At 33.7% G+C, this 21,322-nt stretch overlaps 1 protein-coding gene and 2 long non-coding RNA genes across 4 annotated transcripts; 1 reads left to right on the forward strand and 2 right to left on the reverse strand.

The window, feature by feature from the left end:
* On the forward strand, window positions 1-5,160 carry LOC110802121 (bifunctional UDP-glucose 4-epimerase and UDP-xylose 4-epimerase 1). Its single transcript, XM_022007550.2, has 9 exons — window positions 1-478; window positions 629-678; window positions 1,748-1,883; window positions 3,471-3,572; window positions 3,670-3,897; window positions 4,059-4,140; window positions 4,248-4,330; window positions 4,449-4,540; window positions 4,768-5,160. Exons 1-9 carry the CDS (start codon window positions 284-286, stop codon window positions 4,853-4,855), a joined length of 1,056 nt encoding a protein of 351 aa, XP_021863242.1. The 5' UTR covers window positions 1-283; the 3' UTR covers window positions 4,856-5,160.
* Window positions 5,161-9,780: 4,620 nt separating this feature from the next.
* LOC110802119 (uncharacterized) lies at window positions 9,781-13,001 on the reverse strand. Its single transcript, XR_002537077.2, has 3 exons — window positions 12,568-13,001; window positions 11,635-11,793; window positions 9,781-10,118 (listed from the first exon to the last, which is right to left on the reverse strand). It is a non-coding gene; the product is annotated as an uncharacterized lncRNA (long non-coding RNA).
* Window positions 13,002-15,594: 2,593 nt separating this feature from the next.
* On the reverse strand, window positions 15,595-18,329 carry LOC110802115 (uncharacterized). Of its 2 annotated transcripts, XR_008923328.1 has the most exons (5): window positions 18,149-18,329; window positions 17,960-18,028; window positions 16,959-17,128; window positions 16,536-16,868; window positions 15,595-16,331 (listed from the first exon to the last, which is right to left on the reverse strand). It is a non-coding gene; the product is annotated as an uncharacterized lncRNA (long non-coding RNA). The 2 variants fall into 2 exon arrangements; XR_002537076.2 differs by lacking the exon at window positions 15,595-16,331 and having other exon boundaries at window positions 16,339-16,868.
* Between the last annotated feature and the right edge of the window lie 2,993 nt (window positions 18,330-21,322).

Raw genomic sequence — 21,322 nt, forward strand, 5'->3', positions numbered from 1 at the left:
TAGGATTCTAATGCATTTAGGGAAACTATAGTTTGTTAGTTTAGAAATCGAATAGAGTCCTAAACCTAATAGATTTATGTTATAATTTCCTATATAAATCAATGATGTAACATAATTAAGCTATTCAGTTCTAATATCATACATCAATATTATTATCACCCTCCTCTTCCTCTGTTTTTCTTACTCTGCTTTCTGCATTTTTCTCTCTTTAGAAAAATCTCTCTCTCCTCCTCTGTTTTTTTACTCTGCTCTCCGCATTTTTCTCTCTCTAGAAAGATAAACAATGGATTCCGAAGGAAGAAACATTCTAGTCACAGGAGGTGCTGGCTTCATTGGTACTCACTGTGTTCTTGCTTTACTCAAACAAGGTTTCCGGGTAGTTATCATCGATAATCTTGATAATTCTGTTGAAGAAGCTGTTAATCGGGTCAGGGAATTAGCCGGTCCTGATTTATCTCAAAACCTGGAATTTCACCTGGTAAATTCTCAACCATCTTTTTGGGTTTTCGATTTCTGGTTCAAATTTTGGTTTTTTTTTTTTTTTTTTTTTTTTTGGCGAATTGTGGTTCAGAATTTTGTGGGTTTAAAATAGTTGATCAAATTGTTTGGTGGGTTTTTGTTACTGCAGGGTGATCTCAGAAATAAAGATGATCTTGAGAAGCTATTTTCTGGAAACAAGTATGGAATTCTTTCTTTATTTATTTTATCCTCCTTTTTCTTTAGTACTGCACATTAATCGATTAGGACCTCACTTTATTTTTGTCACCATTTAGGACCTTGTATTACTTTTCCGGTCAAATGTAACTACCATGGTAAAATAAGTTGGGTCATTGGGTTAGAAAAATAAGCTACTAGCTTGACCATTGGAGTTGATATTTAAGCTAATTTGCTTGAAAAAACTTGGCCAATGAAATAATATTAAATTATATTAAATTAAAATATTAATTGACAAATATGACTACATTAAATATCAAGCTAGTAGCTAACCACTAGAGTACTAACTAGCTAGAAAGAGAAATAGCTTGAAATATTATGTGGCATGACAAGCTAATTTAGAAATTAGCTTACCATTGTAGATGCTCTAACAATCCTGATTGTATATTTTCTTTTGTACTTTATTTTTATTTTTATTTTGGAGTATACAATTTGATCTGTGTACTGAATTTTTGATTCCATGAATTGAGGGGTTGATAATTGCGATGTATAATTGGATATTGAGGAGTCTTATTCATCTAAATTAGGTATTGTCTTTCCTAATTGAATTGGGAAACACTAAATTAACCTTAAGAAAGACTAGAGGAAAAGGGGGGAGTTGAGGGAGATACGGGATTCATATTGTCTTGGTGGAGAAGACGACATAGATGGGAACTGGAGAGGGAGAGAAAGAAAGATTGAGTTTAAAAAAATGAGTAACAACATTGAATGTTTTCCTTAAGCTTTTAATATTGAAAGATCTCAGTTTTTAGCTCCGGTGAGTTAAACCTGAGTTAAGTTGTCGGATTATTAACCTTAGGTCCCAATTGGTGACAAAATAAGAGTGAGATCCCAATTGGTGATTTATGTGAAAACTTAGGTCACAATTATGGGCTTAACTCTTTTTTTCTGGGTTTTGTTGATTCTATGCTTCTTCCGTATATGTTCTTGGTATTTGGGATTATCTTTTTATTGTCTTTATCCTATTGCTTTTGACTATTTTGGTGAGTTTTCTGGGATTTTTTTCATATTTTTTCCTTTAATTTTGTGCCAGTTTTGATGCTGTAATTCACTTTGCTGGATTGAAGGCTGTGGGTGAGAGTGTTGCTCATCCATTTCGCTATTACGATAACAACTTGATTGGTTCAATCAATCTGTACCAAACTATGGCCAAATACAATTGTAAGAAGGTGAGCATTTTGCCAGTTTAGTCCGTATACCTAAAAAAAATCTTGTCAGGAAATAGGTATTCAGTGTGTAATTGTATTCAAATTACTTGATATTAATTGAATTCCGTTGGAATGTCGAAAATGTCAAATATTCTCAAAATACTTTGTTACCTACTCCGTATTCAGTGTTTGGTATTGGGTAAATCCACTAGGATTAGGGAACAAGGCAAACAAGTATAACAGCTAATCTAGGAGACTAGGCTAACACAAACACTAGTGATCTTAGGCTCTGTTTGGTAAACTCTTTCAGTTAGCTTAAATGATTAGGTGCTAATAATATAAGTCAACTTAAATAATTAGAAGTGTTTGGCAGGAAGCTGAAATCAAATTTAAGGTGGATAAGGAGTCATAAGGTGACTGATAATGAAACGTTATTCCAATTAACGTCTAGAAATCAATCACCTGATTAATTTATTTTTCTTTAAAAAAAGTTACAGTAATCTAACCGAATTGAAAAGATCAAAACACATCAGGTCATGAAAATTAAAGCAATGGTGGTGGCCGGTAGTCTTTGATTAAAAAATCTGGGTGCAGTATAATAGTGCGAGGCAGTTATTATTTAGGAGGCTCGCAACTCGCAACTCGCAAGGGGTTAATGTGGAGGAGGAGAAAGAGAACAAGATGCTGGTTGGAGATGGGGGCTAGAGTTCGGTGGTGTTTGGGTCCTTAGTGGTGGGTGTTGGCGGTGTTTGGGTCTCCAATGTGGGCGGTGCTGGGTTTGACGGAAGAGAAAAGAGAGAATAAGATTCAGAATTTCAGATGCAAATAATAAATAATTTAGGAGTTTTTAGAAATTAAGATCAAGTACTCCGTATTCATATAAAAAGTAGTACAAGTATCAAGTATGTATGACACACTTACCTATTTCACTTGTTTTTTTTGGTTGCTTTCGTTCTTTCTAGAACCCATTTCACATGTTCATTACCTATATGATTATTTTCGTTAAAAATCGTTTAAATTAGACTATTGTAAAAGAACGAGTAATTGTGAGATTATTGAAATTACATTTTCCTAAACATAGATCATATGTCATTATCTTTTAAGAATCTTATACTTCGTAATTATTCTAGTTGTACATGGAAATACATAGAAAATTAATTAAAAATGTGAGAAATATAAAATTTCAGGTACTTAAGAAATTAGTTTTACCAAACAGTCAATATAAACAACTACCTTATCAGTTTCAGTACCTTATCAGTTTCAGGTGTCACCTTATTAATTTCAGTTAACTTATCAGTTTCAGCTCGATTTCAGTTGATATTGCCAAATAGAGCCTTAGTGGTAGTTGAAGAATTAAGGTTGGCCTATTACATTGCCCAATGCAGTAATCTTAGTTGCATTACTTAATTTTGTCCATGATCATAATAATTGTAGGGGTATTCAAGATCATATAATATGAGTAAGTAACAAAGTATTTGAATAATGGTTTGAATCCATAAATTAATGAATAGATTCAACATGACTGATTGTGTTTAGTACTGCGCCGTACTTATGATATTGAAGTATCAATTAGTTCAAATAATGATATTTGGATCATTGGATGTGTAGTTGGTTTTCTCATCATCAGCTACAGTTTACGGCCAGCCTGAGAAAATCCCATGTGTAGAAGATTTTGAATTGAAGGCTATGAATCCATATGGCCGAACTAAGGTAATTAATGACTAATATTTTTGTGACTTTTCTCAGTAGCAGCAACTGTTATCTTGTATTTTCCTTAGAATTAAGCTGATTATATTTCAATTTGTAGCTTTTCCTTGAAGAAATTGCTCGAGATATATCAAGTGCAGACAAAGAATGGAGCATGATTTTACTTAGGTACTTCAACCCAGTTGGTGCTCATGAGAGTGGGAAGCTTGGTGAAGATCCTAAGGGTATCCCGAACAATCTTATGCCTTACATACAACAGGTTGCTGTCGGAAGACTACCTGAGCTCAATGTCTACGGCACTGACTATCCTACAAGGGATGGTACTGCGGTATGTAGTACTGCTTCCAAATATTGATTTCAATGTTTAAATCTTTTGATTGTGTTCTGCCAATCAAAACATACTTTGGTTGTAATCAAACTTATTTTTTCACAGATTCGAGATTACATTCATGTGATACTTTGGTTGTAATCAAACTTATTTGTTCACAGATTCGAGATTACATTCATGTGATGGACTTGGCTGATGGTCATGTTGCTGCTTTGAGGAAGTTGTTTACTGCAAAGAATATAGGTGACCTGATTCATTCATTCCTTCATCAATATAATATGAAACAAATAATCTTAGTGTCACCTTTCTGAATTATATTCCCTGAATATCGTGTTTCATCCGTTATTTAGGTTGTGATACCATTAACTTGGGGACGGGTAATGGTGCTTCAGTTCTTGAAATGGCTAAGGCATTTGAGAAGGCATCAGGAAAGGTAATATCCTGTTTCATTTTTTTTTCTGTCATCAGGTTATTATAAATTTTAGTGAGTGTTAAGTTAAGTTTTAGTGAAATTTCTGCCATTAACAATGTATTTCTAATGTTATCTCCAGGAAATTTCACTTAAAATGTGTCCAAGAAGAGCAGGAGATGCAACTGAAGTCTATGCCTCAACGGAGAAAGCTGCAAAAGAACTCGGCTGGAAGTAAGTTTCCCAAAAGAACTGGATTTACCTGCTAACTAATCTCTGTTAATGATGTTTATCAGCATTAATCTCGCTTATATTTTATGATACGTCTAATATCGTATATGGCGGGGTGTCTTTAATTTTCACTTTTTCGAGGCAATCAGCTCAGATTAGGCTCTATAATGCTAACAGTACTAAGCATTATCATCTAAATAACTGATTGATTATGCTAAATGTGTTTACAGGGCAAAGTACGACATAAACGATATATGTCGAGACCAATGGAAGTGGGCAAGCAGCTATCCATGGGGCTACCAAGGAAAACCCGAGTAATATGGTAGAAATAGTCATCCTGTACAAAATATACTTACTTAACCAGATGCCACAGATTTGTCAAGTTCAAGTGTTGAAAGTATTAATTCCTCACGATTTTAGACTTTTAGTTTTTTTTTTTTTTTCTCTGATTAGTATTTTGCACGGTTTGTTAAAGTGTACTAGTAAATTTGAGAAGGTAAATATGTGATGGTCTACCAATATATTTCAAAATCTTCCTTATTTGGTTCAAAGAATCAAAGGGTGTAGTATGAATTGAAGTTGATGTTATTGCTGACTCATAAATGAGAATGCTCCTACATGAAGTATATCTTTTCCATTCTGTTATCTAATGTAAAGGAATGTAGGCCATGCTTTCTTTATGAGTTGTTTTAATTATTTCTCACTACATTGTTTATATAATCATCTTATCTTCAAGCAAACTCGTCTTCTGCATTGTCTTATTTTGCAGGAAATTTGTCAATTACTATCCTATTTATTTAGTAGGGAATTTGTTAATTACTATCTAATTTAATAATAATTACTATCTAACTTAATAAAAGTTTGCCAATTACGGATTATTATCTAGTCTTTACCGGACCTCGTATTTGGTTAGACATCTCTATCACCCAAGAGTTGCAGCTAATCAAATAATCAATCACTTTCATCCACTGTTTGGAAGTAGCTATCCAATGTTGTTTGAATGGTGACCATAAAATTGCGGCGTATATATATGAGATAGTGGTATTTGATTAATATCCATGTGAAGAAGGTACCAAATGTACCATACTCCTTCCGTCCCAGAATACTCGACCCGGTTTGATCGGCACAGAGTTTAAGGGACTTGAATTGACTTATTTAATTTAATAGGTAGTAGTTGATAGTGGGGTATTATTTTAATGTAGTTAGTGGGAAATGTGTAAAGGGGTGGGGTTGGGGGAGAGTAGGGGTTGAATTTTTAATTATTTTTTGTATGGAGTAAGAGGTAAGTGGGTTAATAGGGGTGGAGTGAGAAATAATATAATATTGTTAGAATATTTTCATTTTTAGAAACAGGTCAAGTATTAAGGGACGGCCCAATAAGGAAAACATGTCAAGTATTTCGAGACGGAGGGAAGAATTCGTATAAGATATCATCCCACTTCAAATCATAGTTGTATCACTTCGTTCCTTTATAATTGTCGCATTGTACTAATGGTCCTTATTGGTACTCATAACTGGTAGTGAAAAGTATTTCATTACGTCAATTTAGTAATAATTGGCACATTATATTATATTGCGAGTATGATCTTCATTGGCGTTCGTAATTATTAGTAAACTGTATTCGTCATGTTCAGTAACACTTAAATGTTATATTCCGTATTATATTGCGAGAGTGATCCTCAACTCCTAATTGAGAGGGCCGTTATTTTTTTCTCATATTGTATGTACGATCCTCTCCAAAAAATTAAATTGATATCATATACTACTCCGTAGTTATTAGACCATGCACTTATTCAGCCCCGGCCTTGAGGGTAGGCGGGGAATGCAACCGCCTAGGGTCCAAGGCGAAAAGGAGCCCAAAATAGAAATTTGTAAAGTATATTAGTTCAATAATAAATAAACGCGTTAATAAACAACTAAAATAAACTTGGCTTAGTGGTAAGGTGGTAGGATGAATCTTTGTGTTACCGGGGATGAATGTGAGTTCGATTCCTGATAACCGCATTAATTCATTATATTCAGTACTCCCTCCGTCCCTTAATACTCGCACCGGATTGACCGGTGCGGAATTTAAGACATTTGAATTGACTTATTCATTTAATGGGTGTTAGTTGATAGTGGGGTATTTTTTTAATATAATTAGTGGGAATGTGTAAGAGGTGGGGAGTGGTGATTGGGTGTGTGAATTTTTAAATGGTTTTTTGTAGGGAATAGGTGTATAGGTGGGGTTAGTAAGTAAGTGTGGGAAATAATATAATATAATATAGGTATAAATTTCCATTTATAGAAGCGGTGCAAGTATTAAGGGACGGCCCGAAAAGGAAAGCGGTGCGAGTATTAAGAGACGGAGGGAGTATATTCCATGGAGCTATACACTTTTGTATCTTCAGGTTCAGGGTTAAAATACATGAGCCCACATTTACTTAACCGTTTTCGGATTTTACAGTAACATTTACTACAACCATTCATTGCCAACTGCTATACCTTGGTCCGATGTATATGCATAAAAAATGATAGTAACTTACTACTTATAAGAAAAATGGTACAAACTTAAACTTAACTTTTTTTTTTTTTTTTCGGAAAGAAAACTACATGAAAAGATTAGGTTCATCTTATTTCAAGACTGTGACCTAACTTATAAAAACGAGAAAATAAGAAATAAGGATCTATGTTTTGTGGGCTATCCATCAATGACCAAGTGAAGGCATGTAGTCTGCAACCCTATTTGCTTCCTTGAATACATGATGAGAGGCAACCGAATTAAACTGAAGTAGGAGGTTCTTGATATCATTCCTGAGTAATTGTATATTCCAAAGGAAAATCCATGGTACAAGCTTGATCTTAATTACATATATAAACGCATAAGAATTTAATATAGGTTCTCTTTTAAAGAGTATCTCGACACCCGATAATCAAATCAAACTCATTCCACAAATTCTTATTTACAAGGGTTGTACAATAATTATTGTACACCGTAGTAAAAGTTAACTCAAAATGCTTAAAAGTTATGCTTATATATGTAAAAGTTATCTATTTTATAGTGATAATTTTTTTTTTATTTTAATAAAACTTATTTCTTCAAAATCACTAATAATGTATACAATTAATCATTTAATCCTTTAAAATGTTTATACATCAACTTTTTTTTACTAATATAAAAGTTAATAAAAACTAGGTTAAAGTTACAAAAAATATGTTAAAGTTATCTTGGTGTACAATAAATTTATTGTACATCTTGTGCGCGCAAGATCTTTTGTTTGCATTCATAATCAAGATTGAACTAGAACTAGAAATATAAATGAGCACGTAATGAGGTAAGTTCAAACAAATAATTTTAACATGTCCTTGTACACCCGGTGTGCCATGAATTTATTATACATTTTATGGTAATATTTATTCAATGTTTGGTAATTCTTAACCTGTTTTAGTTAACTTTTGTATTACAATTTTATTTCCGAACAATCAATCTATGATTAAGCTACTTTATTTTTAAAATAATACCAAAAATTTTATTTGTTCCTTCTTTGCGAGAATGTATGTGGCACATTTTTAGCTACCAATGTCAATAATTATAACTATCAATCAATCCATCAATTGCTATATACTTAAAGACACACAAAACTCCCTAAAAAAAAATACGCAAAACAATACACGTCATCTCCTGGTGCGTCTTGTACTTTTTTAATTAAAAATATATGATATGGATAATTATATGGAAACAAACAAAAAAATCTATATTGATTTTTTTATATATAGAAGTCTATTAAGGCTTCAAACTTTGCCATAATTAAGCCTCAATCAATAACTATATACTAAAAAACATACCAGAAATGACACGTGTTATTTCCTAGTGATTCTTTAGATTTTTTATTTTTTGTAATTTAATTTTTTTTTATTAATAAAACTTACAGAAATGGGGGGAAAAAATATTTGCAGTAGTTATCAATCATTATTGTAGAAAGTCAATTGTAGCCCGTATCTCTCATATGCATTATATAAATTATTATTTGGAAAAAGTTACTCCATATTGATTAATTTAAATAAGAAATTATGTTCAAAACTTTTTAACAACATTTTAAACTCTTTGTATTATAATGACTTAAAATACTTTTGTCTTATGAAAAATAAATGTGTCGTATCTTCAAAAATTTACGTAATGAAATTAATAATTTAAGTAAATAAATAAGCTGGAATATGGGTGAAAAGGGAAAAGAAAAAGTTGTGAAAAGAGTAAATATGAGAAACTTTTTATAAATAAATGAAAGAAAAAATTATCTTTTATTAAATTAAATATGAGTACACTTATTTCAAGGAATGTAAGTTTAGATAAATTTATTTAACTTAAGGCTATGTTCCATTAAACTTATTTTGTCTGACTTATATTATCTGAACTTATTTCGACTGAAATAAACTTATTTAATTTGTGTGTTAAAATGTCTGAAAAAAACTTATTTTTACGGACTTATATTATCTAAATTTAACTGAATATATCTTAACTTACCTGAACTTATTTTGTCTAATAAGTCAAAATAAGTTGAACAGAACAAAGCCTAAGATAAGTTTTGTATGCACACAAAGAAGGTCTAAAGGAAGATATATTTACCTTAGAAGATCGTCTGTTACACCTTGACTGACTTTTATTTAACAATAAAATTCAGATCTCCCTTGTTCCTTTGAATATGTAGGACCGAGTTCCTTTCGTCAGTTTCTTGTAATATATTGTTCCTCCTTCCAGGAACTAAACTCATATCAGCGAGTTCCGGCTCTGATACCAATTGTTATTCGGGTAGAACACGTACAAGAGGGGGGGTGAATTGTAGTTTGGAACTTGCTTCTAACTTTTGCGGAATTATAAAATAAACTTAAAAGCAAGTATAGAAAATAACGCAAGAGAGAATTTAGCGTGAAAATCAGAAAATTATCAAGAAGACAAAACCACGACCACGAGGGATTTTAACGACGAGCTCTCATTCATCAAGCGAACGACCCTGTTACTAACTTAACTAGTTTTGAGCCCATGCGATGCACGGAACTCTCTATTATTTCGTAGTTTGAACAACAACCATTATAAAAGTTTCTTTTGCAAACCATTTAATTAAGTAGTATTGTGGTACAGAGTATCATTTGAATTATTGAATATGACAAAATTTGTCACATAAAACAGCTACTCTGTATAACTTGTGGATAAAAATGATAAGCACGAGAAGACAATTTTGAAAAAATAAAGGCATAAAAGTGAATGGTTTGTTTTTTAAAAAAAAAATTGTTTTATTGAATAATAATTTGTACTCGTAGTATTTACAGAGAAGTCTCATTATTCTAATAGTTACATAGAAGTTAAATTCTTTGAACAACAGTTTTAGTATTACATTCTTTAATAGTTATACCAAACATAACAGATAAAATCAAACAGAATAGTTACAATCTAAAATTATTCATTTTTTAGCTTTTAATGTTCAGTACACCTAATATAAGAAACAAACATTTTATCCTCATTTTGTTGACGTCCTGCATTCCATACCCATGGCCCTATTCCTTTGCTATGTTGTCGATATTTGAATCTTATTCTTTTCCCTTTAATCTGCAAAAGAATGGTATTAGTTTTTCATTTTACACACATGTATACTTGAATTGAATCGTAAAATTTTAGTTAGAAAATAAACATCAAAAGCACATGCAAGACCATATTATAAGGATTGGCAATCTGTATGGAATTCCTTTTTTTTTCTTACGATTGGAGTTCTTGTTTAATGAACAGTAAAGAATCTTCATTCCTCACTCTTTTGTAATGTGTAGATCATACCTCCCCTTAGAGTGTGTGCAGAGAACATTAACTGTTGCATATTATCTAATGCAAAGACATGGACTATAGAATAAGATATATTCACTTATCCTTATCCTTACAGAATTCTAATGCTCACAAAATTATATGCTCGTAATATTGTTTAAACCAACTCTTGACACATACAATATACCATTTGAAGCCCAATCATCATCATGTCCAAACCATATCTCTGGATCTCCCCTCTAATGCCTAACAGTCATACAATTACTTGATTAATTTTTCACCTTTTCTGTAAGTAATGAGTCAAGCACCATTATCAAAGACAAAATTACAAATTCTAGGAAACAAATATTTTTGGAAGGTTAAGTAGCATGAGCAGGGTAATATTTTTACAATACTCTCAGTCGGAAATAGAAAAAAAAAATACAAATTCCTTAGTATGCCTCTTTAAAATTATGCAAATGCAGTATGGTATACTCTCCTACTGTCGAGGTATCATAAGGCCAATCCTTCCCTTGATTGCCTAGCTCATCATATCATGGCCAACCCATATCCCCCTCCAATGTCCTATAGATGTGATATATAACACATAGAATGATTTGACTCCTTCTTCTCTATAGGCGAACACTTGAATTGAAGATGAGAAGCGCACACACCATTTTCTTGTTCGCTCATGATTAGCCAAAAAATCCTTAACCAACTCAGATCACCAGTATGACAGTTGAAATCAATGATCTATAAACCTTTTGCTTGATTGCTCATAGCAGATGTAAGTCCCTAGATCTTCAATTCATTATCCAAATGTATACACTATACAAAAAATTTATCCCTAAATAGTTACTCTTAAACCTTCTATTTAATTTCTTAACGCTCTCAATCCAGACTTTACTATCCGAATATATACAAATGGTTGCCACATCCATGCTTGCTGCTTATCTCTAGCAATTACCTAATGCTCCACTATCAGTTGTCACTCTCCGACTATCTCCACAGTTTCACATAAATCAATTACTACACAGTACACAACCGTTTTTCCTATTCCGAATCCGCTAACTATGAAACAAATGGACCTCCCGTTTCTAGCAGCAGCGACCATTGATTCACATATCCTTAAACGCACAAATTGAATTACAATCACGTAAATATATGTAACAACAATTTCACATTTTCATACCCTGATTAATAACTAACCTACTTCCATCAAAGTTTAATTGTAGACACAAAAATGAAGCGTGAAATTGATTAAAAACATAAGTTGATACAATCCAAAGAAGAATGAGCACGACTAAAGTGAAAATGGAAAATTGAATACCGTTTCGAAGGTCAATACTGGATTCTTCAGTGTTAACGCTGTAGAGAATGCCTTCATATCTGATCTCACTCTTAGATGTCAAACTAATAACACTGCCGATGTAAGATGGCGGATGAAGTCGACTTTGAAGCTTCGGCCGCCATGATTTCAAGTTTTTATCTGTGATAGACTCACCATGAGAGATAAGAAGAGAGAGATTTCATTTTTGTTGACTCTGTTTAAAAGTGATTTATATTTCGAATTCAAAACACATTATACATTTCATATATGGTGAAGTAGGGAGCATTCTATTGGAAGATTGAATCCAAGAAACAGAAACATGATAGGTGTATCATTTAATGAAAATACGAAGTAGTGTCGAATGGACATACAAAGCACATATTATATTGCTATAGAGAAAGTGAGTTAATGGGATGAGTGAGGGGTTAATTAACACTACCAGACATAGATTGAAATTTCCAAAATCCTCACACTTGATCCAACGTTGATAACTTGACAAAATCATAAATCTCATAAAATAAAAACTCCATCCTCTAAATTGTGCAACAGTAAAGTTTAATTGTATAAACACACACATTACATGTTCTAGATCAAACCAACTACTACTATTAATTCAAGAATCCAACGCCAAATTGAATGAACATACAAATTACAGGTTCTAGATCAAACCAATTACTCTTTCAAATAATCCAACCTATACCAACAAATTTCTCCAATCCAGAAAAGATTTTCAAATCAAATAATAAAAATGAGGATTTTACGTAATTACCTTCTACTGAGGTTTCCATAATCCAACAAACCAAACACCAAAAAATGTACATATTATTGACTTTTTAACCTAAATTAGCAAAAACAAACCCGCAAACTTCATGACCATATAAAATAAAATTAAGAAAACAAAACGAAGCATCAATATTAAACCAAACTTCGTACCTGTTCATAAATTTGGAATTCATATGCTTTGCAAAATTACTGTTAATTAGTCTCGCCTGCTTTGCAATTTAATTAATCTCGAAAAATCAGAACTGGAGGAAGACGGGGGTAGAGAAATAAATATGGATTGAATTGGCGAAGGGAGTAGGAAAGGAAAAACAAAAAATTTAGAAACTGACTTTTTTGGAGAAGGAAAATGAGAAAGAAACTGTAATTTTGTGAGCAAGGATAAATGACACATGACTACGAAAGAGAAGAAGCGTCGTTTGATTGATTTTAATTTGAGATTTGAAATCTCATAATTGATGGATGAAATTGGTTGATGCAATTTGGATTTATTAATTTTCCAGAGTTTAAGGTTTGAGGAGAGAGTTGGGGGTTGAGGGTTGAGGGTTGAGGGTTGGAGGAGAGAGTATGCTCGTGAAGAGACATCTTGTCGTTTCATCTTCGCTGTTAAACCTTTTTTTATTTAATCGACTTTAAAAAAAATGTAATTAAATCTTAAAATTTCAGAGGGGCCACGTGGCACTCCAACTGGCCTGCTATTAAATATTAGAATAGATTGGAAACTCTATCAACCCAAGTTCCCCGTGAACTTAGGATCCCATACAAAGAGTATAACATTCACGCTCAGTTGTGTTTAGTACTCTCTCAAGACTTCACTCAAAGCCTTACCAAATACAATAGGAACTCACTCAAGTTCCTAACCCAAACTTGTTACAATATGTGAGAAGTGTAGAAGAACTGTAAAGGAACAAAAACTTTAGTGTAGGAACTGAAGGAACTTGGAACTGAGGAACTGACTCATAAACGTGGAACAAATATATTTTCTTTAATTACCTTCCACGTAAACCAGACTCTGTGGAATGACCGAGAAGTCAGACACTTTGGAATGAATGTTAAGATCCTTTTTTATAATGTTGGAGCTCCTAACTGCTTCCCCCATAATCTCCTCAACTAACAGCCATATTTCTATGTTCCGAGGCATGTACCCATGACCTCTATAGTTGATGATAACGTGGTATATATGAACGTGGAATATAATGTACTTGAGGTACAAGCCAATACCAAGTAATGACTATTAACAGTTATATATGCATCCTAGTTTCTAGGCATGATCCCCATGATCCTAAAACCAACCCACTAATTGTCAGTTATATTAAAAGTAATTTATTCTATGACTCCATAGGATGATAGGATTCCCAAGTAAATAGGAACCTAACTGTTTTACTTACAAACGTTTATTTAGTCTTGACTACCTAGGATTCCCTATTTTATAAGACTCTAATTAATTAATTAATTCCAAGATACCCAAATGAATAGGACTCTAATTAATTAAATTAATGATTTCCAAAACATAAAACATATTATCTTATTAAAAATCCTAGACTTAATCAATTACCTTATTTATCTTATTAAGAATCCTGGACTTAATCAATTACCTTATTTATCTTATTAAGACTTTTAATCAAATTAAAACTCTTAAATAGATTATCCTAAATGCACGTTTATAATCTAAACTTACTGACAATTAGATTAATGCATACTGACATTATATTTAAGATGCAGACCAAGTTCCTAGATACGAGTTCCTCAGACACAAGTTCCACTTACACGAGTTCCTTTACATTGAAGCCCATAATATAAACTCATGCGCTCCAGACTTCTTCTCTTCGAGTTCCCCCTCAGGAACTACTGCTTCTCTTTCGGAGTTCCTCTAGCTCATCTGGAGTTCTAGTTCTTCCGCAGGAACTTTGCAACTCCCAACTTTTCTAGAGTTCATCCTTAGGAACTTCTCTACAGTTCCAGCTCTGGATTTTTTGCTTCTTTGTTATAAGCATCTCATAATCATCAACTTTCCAGTAAGCTCTAATATTGATGACTTGGGCACAACTATTCATTAATGATCCTGTTAGTTGATTACTTTAGTTTGTCATCATCAAAACCATATTGGCTAAACAGAGTACCTTGGTCCTAAAGGAAATAATGCCCTTGGTCCAAATATGCATTCAATGCTAAGTCTAATAAATGCGGTTCAGTATTAATTGATTAAAACAAGTTAATAATTCAGTGAGTAGAGGCCGCTTCAGTTCAAGTGTAATTAATAATATTAATCCACGACTTATTCTTGACTGAACCCGTAGGGTCACACAAATAGTACGTGAACGGATCAAGTATTTAAGTGAATATATTATTCATTAAATACTCTATTTATGAACATTCAGAAACGACGGGTCTCGGTTCCAGTGGGAGCTAAAATCGTCAAAAGGCAAAATATAGAATGCTCCGGAAATGATGATATTGCCGAAAACGGAAATATGGATCATGACGGAAATATAAATATTATCCAAGTCGTAGATGTTGCCGGAAACGGAAACATGGTACGTTTCGGAAAATATTATCGGAAATAGAAATATTGCCGGAATCGGAAATATTACCGAAAACGGAAATATTGTTGGAATCCGAAATAAATTCCGGAATCGGAAAAATTAAATATGTTCGAATCGGAAATAAATTCCGGAATCGGAAATATTAAATATTTGTTCGAATCGGAAATGAATTCCGGAATCGGAAAACGAATCGGAAGCACGACGACCCATCACGAAGTCAGGCCCAGCGCCCAGCAAGCCCGCGCGCGAGCAAGACAGGCCTAGCAGCAGCAGCGCCCTCGTTGGCCGCGTGCATGCTGCCAGCGCCCATGGGCCAGCGAGCAAACAAGCAGCACTCGTGGGCTTGCGAGCTGCGGGCTGCGTAGCAGCGTGGGCTCAAGGGCCACGCATGCACTACCTTGGCAGGTTAGGATTACTTCCTTGTAAAGTAATCTCGTTTTCCTAATTCTACTCAAATTGGATATTTTGCTAAATCTGAAATACTTAGGTGTTTGATTAAACGTAAAATTCTAATGATATAATTTAACTAGAATCCTAATGGATTTAGTTATTGGAATCCTAGTAGAATTCTAACTCCGTTATTTCCACCCTATAAATATGTTGTTCATGATCACAATTTATAATGCAATTTAATAAGTATTCACATACATTAAGTTCAAGAAAGAATTTAATAATTTGCCTAAAATTAATAATAAACTTTCCGAGTGCACATAAAACCTTAGATAATATTCTAGTTAATTGAATCTGAGGCGGATCCGAACGTGGTGTGGACTATCTACTGAAGGGCAACATTTGATCCTAATTATGCTAATTGACTATGCATGTGGCAATTAATTTGGATTCCTGGATTTATTGTTTTTCCGCATGAATTATATTGTTTATATTTTTCATAACCTAACAGGTCCGATGTCATATGAGATGTTGCACCGGTATCCATATACCAATTTCCATCCGGCGGAGTGAGAGTGAGAGTGAGGGTGTGCATTGCTGCTTCAATGTGTGTCGGAGTGTATCCAACTTGGGATGGAGGTGCAACTGACGTTGCATACGCCTGCTGAGGTCTAGCTCCAAGTATCCCTGGGCCACGGGCTGCTGGTGGACAGGCTTGCTGAGGCCACGGAGCCGATGGGTATGGGCATGGTGGTGCCACCACGCACTGCTGGTGGACGGGCCTGCTGAGGCCACGGAGCCAATGGGTATGGGCATGGTGGTGCCACCCCCAAAAGCAGCGATGTAAAATAGAATAGAAGATCCCATAATGCTTGGCTGTCATAATACATTTGTGTACTTCAAACTCAGTCGATACAAGTTAGGTTTGCACCCAGCATTTAGTAAAAGGTCACCTAACCAATTGAAAAGATTGCAGCCTGCCATCTGTTAAGGGTACGTGATATCAAATATGAATAGTAGCTGATAGTACAACATAACAACACACATGTCACAATCACATACACAGATCCATAACTGTTAAAGACAAATCCCACCACTACAAGAACTAAGATAGCATCTGCGTATTTTAAGATTATAACTGGAAAAGTGATAAAGTAATAAAAAAGAATCAAGAGAGACTAAGAATACCTCAGACAGAAGCCTGTCTCTTTCTTTGTTTAAGTGTTTAACTTAAATAGCTCAGACTCAATTATCTCAGAACTACCCATCTCTACTAGTCTCTGCTCCAGCAAGTCAAGGTCATGAGTCAGCTCAGCTACTCTAGCTTTTGCCTCCCTGTATATAATGTTGTCATCAATATTATGTCTCAATAACTCTTGGTTCTTCTTGATTTCCCGTGCACTTTCCAATTCATCAGATATTTTCTTCTTCCTCTGACCATAGTTCTCACGCTGAGATTCTCACTGTGACTTTCTTACTTGTAGCTCTTTTAAGCGCTCTTCTTTCTTAGTCTCATCATACCTGCCAGCAGAATATTATGAAAACTTCACATGGAAAGAAATCAAAGAACACAAGGACGAAAAAGATCAAAGACATGATTGAGTTGCATACTCGTTTATCTTGGATTTAAGTTTGAGAAGGTCGTCAACTTCCTGCTGTCGCTTTCTCCATATTTCAGCCTGCTTCTCAAGTTCACCATTAAGTTTTTCTTTAAGAGCGCTATGATAATGAAACACTTTCTGTGTTTCCTTAGTCAAAGGACTAATAGCCTCTGTAAGTTGCTGCAATTATCAAAAGAAATTAATCTCAACTCATCAAAATTATTTTAAAATTCAAAGATAAACACATAATACTCTGCTTTATATGGCTGAATCAATAAAAAAAAAAGTTGCACAAAAACAATATCAACTGCAGTAGATACAACCAATAGATTCAACTACGATTGTAGAATACATCAATAGACCTGACTTGAAAATGTTTAATATAAATGGAGCTAGATAATGATTCAACATATCGGTCAAATTCCTTGTGATGTGTCCCAAACAATTCACATAAACTGAACAAAACCTAACATTCACCAGCTACCAAAAATAGATCAGATCTTCTTGCATAACAATTAATCTTGTAAATTTCCTTGCTATTTTATTCTTAATTTTGGACATAGAACAAAATTAATTTGTAAATATCTGACGAATATTAATTTGTAAATATCTGATGAATATCAATTTGCAAATATCTTAATTTTGGACATAGAACAAACAGAAATCAACACATTTCAAAGCCAGCAACAATCATAAAACCAAAATAATCAAAACTCAGTCAATTTAAAAATAAAATGCAAATATTATGCTCTTCTAAACCAGCAAAATCAGACGATAAGGACTCAACAAGAGATGGAAGAAAAGAGAAACTTTCAGGAATTGGACCATGGAAGTATATATAAACTCACAACATCTGGAGAGATGGAAGAAGAGAGAAACTTTCAGGAATTGGACCATTCAGATTGTTATGCAACAGATTATTGCAAAAGGAACGCGGAGAATAATTAACATGTGCCTCTGAGGAAATGATTAAGAAAAGTGTTCTAATTCATTTATAATTTAACTACATACATTGTAGTGACGTTATCTGACATCTTGTTTGAAGGAACTGCTCCGGTGAACTTATTCCAACTCAAATCTCTAAGATACAGATAGAGAAACAAGTTAAGAAAAAAGGTCTATTATTGTCCATGTCAAAAAAATCATGTTGAGTGTTGCTTAATCGAACAGGTACAGCAGAAGAACCAAGCTAGAACTTACATAAAACTAAGATATAGCATCTTGCTAAGATCGGGAACTGCTCCACCCAAGCTACAGTTTCTTAGATTTCTGTTGATCAATAAAAACAGGACAAAACTTAAGCAGACACCAAACATGCTCATCAATGATTTTGTCTCTTCTACTTTGAGCCTAAGAACCATCAGTGCGGTAAAAGTGTATTTCTAAAATGACTAATGGTTATGACTCATAAGTACAATTATTATTATATATATATATATATATATATATATATATATATATATATATATATATATATATATATATATATATATATATATATATATATATTTGCTGAAAAATAGAAAATGAACAAATAGGAAGTAGAATCAAAGAATTGAAGAATAGAGAAGGAGAAAGGAAAAATTGTTAAAGAATGCATAATGAGAACCGTGCACGTGTTTTTATTTTGTTCTTTTAACACAGTATTATAAAAAGAACAAATGAAAAGACTAAAAGAACAAATATAGAGACTAAAAGAACAAGTCAAGTACTTTGTCCCACAATAACACATGATTCAGAATCATCATTTTCATCATTCTGTTATGAATTATCAAGCACATTATTCATAATATCTGAAAAAATAATAGGTTAACATGTATAAAAACAAGAAAAAGAAGTCAATCAAAAGAACAAAGGATAAATAAAAATTAACAAGAAAAACAACACAATAAAATAAAAAGAACAAGTTATGAAACGCAAATGAAATTGAAAATAATAAAAAAGAAGAATACAATAAAATAAATGAACAAATTATGAAACGCAAATGGTATATTTTTCTATTGTAATGAAACTGTTCTTTTAATACGAGCATAATGAAACCGTTCTTTTAATACGAGCATATGTTCTTTTAATACGTAAAACTGTTCTTTTCTGGAAAAAAACTCGTAAGTACATAATCAAAATCTTCAAAATCAACGATTTCAACGAAATCAGCGTGTTATTACATAATTTGATTCATTAAAATCATCAAATTCATCAAAACACGATTATTACAAAATCAAAATCGTCAAAATAGTCAAAATCATCATAAACACAATTACAAAATCAAAATCATCAAAATATACCATCTATTATTACAAAATTGAAAAATTACCTCCCCAAATCTGATTATCACCTGCAAAATTCAGATTTGAAGAAAAAGAATCAATTAAATTTGATGTTGAAGCAGAAAAATTAACGAATTTTTGGGGATTTTCATTACTTTCTCTCTCTAAAACCCATTTAAGAAAACCTAGTTCACACTTTCTCTCTCCTCTTCATTGTTTGAATTCAAAACATAAAACCCAGAAGAATATATATATATATATATATATCTCAAAAATAACAGCAAATCAAATAAAAATGCGATCAACATTGCTGAAAAGAACAGAGATTTTAATGTTATTTTGTTCAGGGGATTTGTTCTTTTATTCAAGGGCATTGTTCTTTTTTCTGGGAATTTAATGAAAACGCGTGTTTTGTGTTTAATGTTGGTCGTTTTGATCCCGGTGCACCTAGAGCTACGTGCACACGCCTGCACCATCAAAATTGCGATAAATTAGAGGCTATTACAGCAAACACGAAAATTCCCCCTGCAAAAACACTTATTGCAGAGAACATTATAATTGTACGCTGCAAAAACTCTTGACCCGCGTTGACTGACTACTTGTTGAAGCGAATTCATACATGTACGCTGTGACAAGGGGGCTGCAACAGGGGTTTTTTCTACTAGTGATTGTTGCTTCCATTGTCCATGTGGGTATGGTACGGGCTGAAAATAAATTGGCTGAGGCTGCCATTGGGGTTGAGGGGTGTCACCGGTGGTGTGAGACCCACCACCACCATTACGGTTGTTGCCACGGTGGTTGGGGTTGCTTCCTTTGCCATAATTCTTCTTTTTGTTTCTATTATAGTTGTTCCTTCCATTAGAACCATTAGAGGATGAATACGAATTATGGTTACTTGAGTTACATTCCACGTGAGAGGAAGATCCGGAGCCGGTAGAGGCCACTAGCGCCGCACCACCACCTTCCTTCGAAGCCCTATTTTTCATTGTTCTTTCAGCAAGCTTGATACGAGAATGTGCTTTCTCAAAGGGTGGAATAGGATCTTGATTCTGAATATAATCAACTGTGCGAGTAAGATTCGGGTAAGCCTCCAATGAGCCGAAGGACCAGTCGGCTATTTGATATAGGGGCATCAAGATCGCTAAGTCGGCCCGCTAAATTTTTGACACGGTTGCAATATGTCTCAGCATTAGGGAAGTTGTTGAGATTAGCGACTGCCAATTCATCCTCGAGATGGGTGGCACGAGACCCTTTGTTGTCTTGAAAGACACCTTCCAATCGATTCCAAGCTTGGGCAGCAGTGTCATCTTTATGCAAGATGGATGGGAAAAGGTCGGATGATATAGACCCATATATCCAAGTGAGCACCGCAACATCTAGGCGATTGTAGAGATCACGGTCGGCGGCACGTAAAGCATCCACCTTGGCCTTGGCAGCCGCCTCGGTGGGTGGGATAATATGATGAAGAAGGAGTGCACCCTAGCTTGGACTTTGAACAGAGTGGCCCATGAATGATAGATAGAGGTCACAATCGACGTCCAACGTAATAGTGATCAAGCTTTTCACGTTAGTGATGGAGAAGAAGAGAGAACGAGGGGAGATGGTCACTGTGGCTAGGAAGAGAGAGTAGGAAACCCTAGTCTGGTACCATGTTGGAAGATATTTCCTTGATCTTTATTCCATATTACAAAGTCAATATATACAAGTACACTAGCACAATCGTAGGCTAGAGATCAGCAACTGATTATTCTGTTAACATAATCCAGGCTATTAATTAGGAATCTAAATATACAATGTTGACTTTAATATTTGCATAATATACGGTATCTATCAATGACATTTTCCCTTGGTATCTCTCATAAAAATATCACGGTTCAACTAAGGCTATGACGTATGTACGTCTAAGTGAGTTTTCTCCTCAATTGATATGTGTTGCTTACTTGCTCATATAAAACTCTAAAATGTGCAATACTGGTGAAATAAACATAAAAATATCTTTAGATATACCGTGCAATTGTAAACAAAATTAATCTGACTCATCCAAAGATAGAAAGTTGTAGCCACCATACAATCATTACATATAATTAAACTCAATAATTTAACACAT

Source organism: Spinacia oleracea, chromosome 6, assembly GCF_020520425.1.
Source record: "Spinacia oleracea cultivar Varoflay chromosome 6, BTI_SOV_V1, whole genome shotgun sequence".
In the NCBI taxonomy this organism is placed as follows: Eukaryota; Viridiplantae; Streptophyta; class Magnoliopsida; order Caryophyllales; family Amaranthaceae; genus Spinacia; species Spinacia oleracea.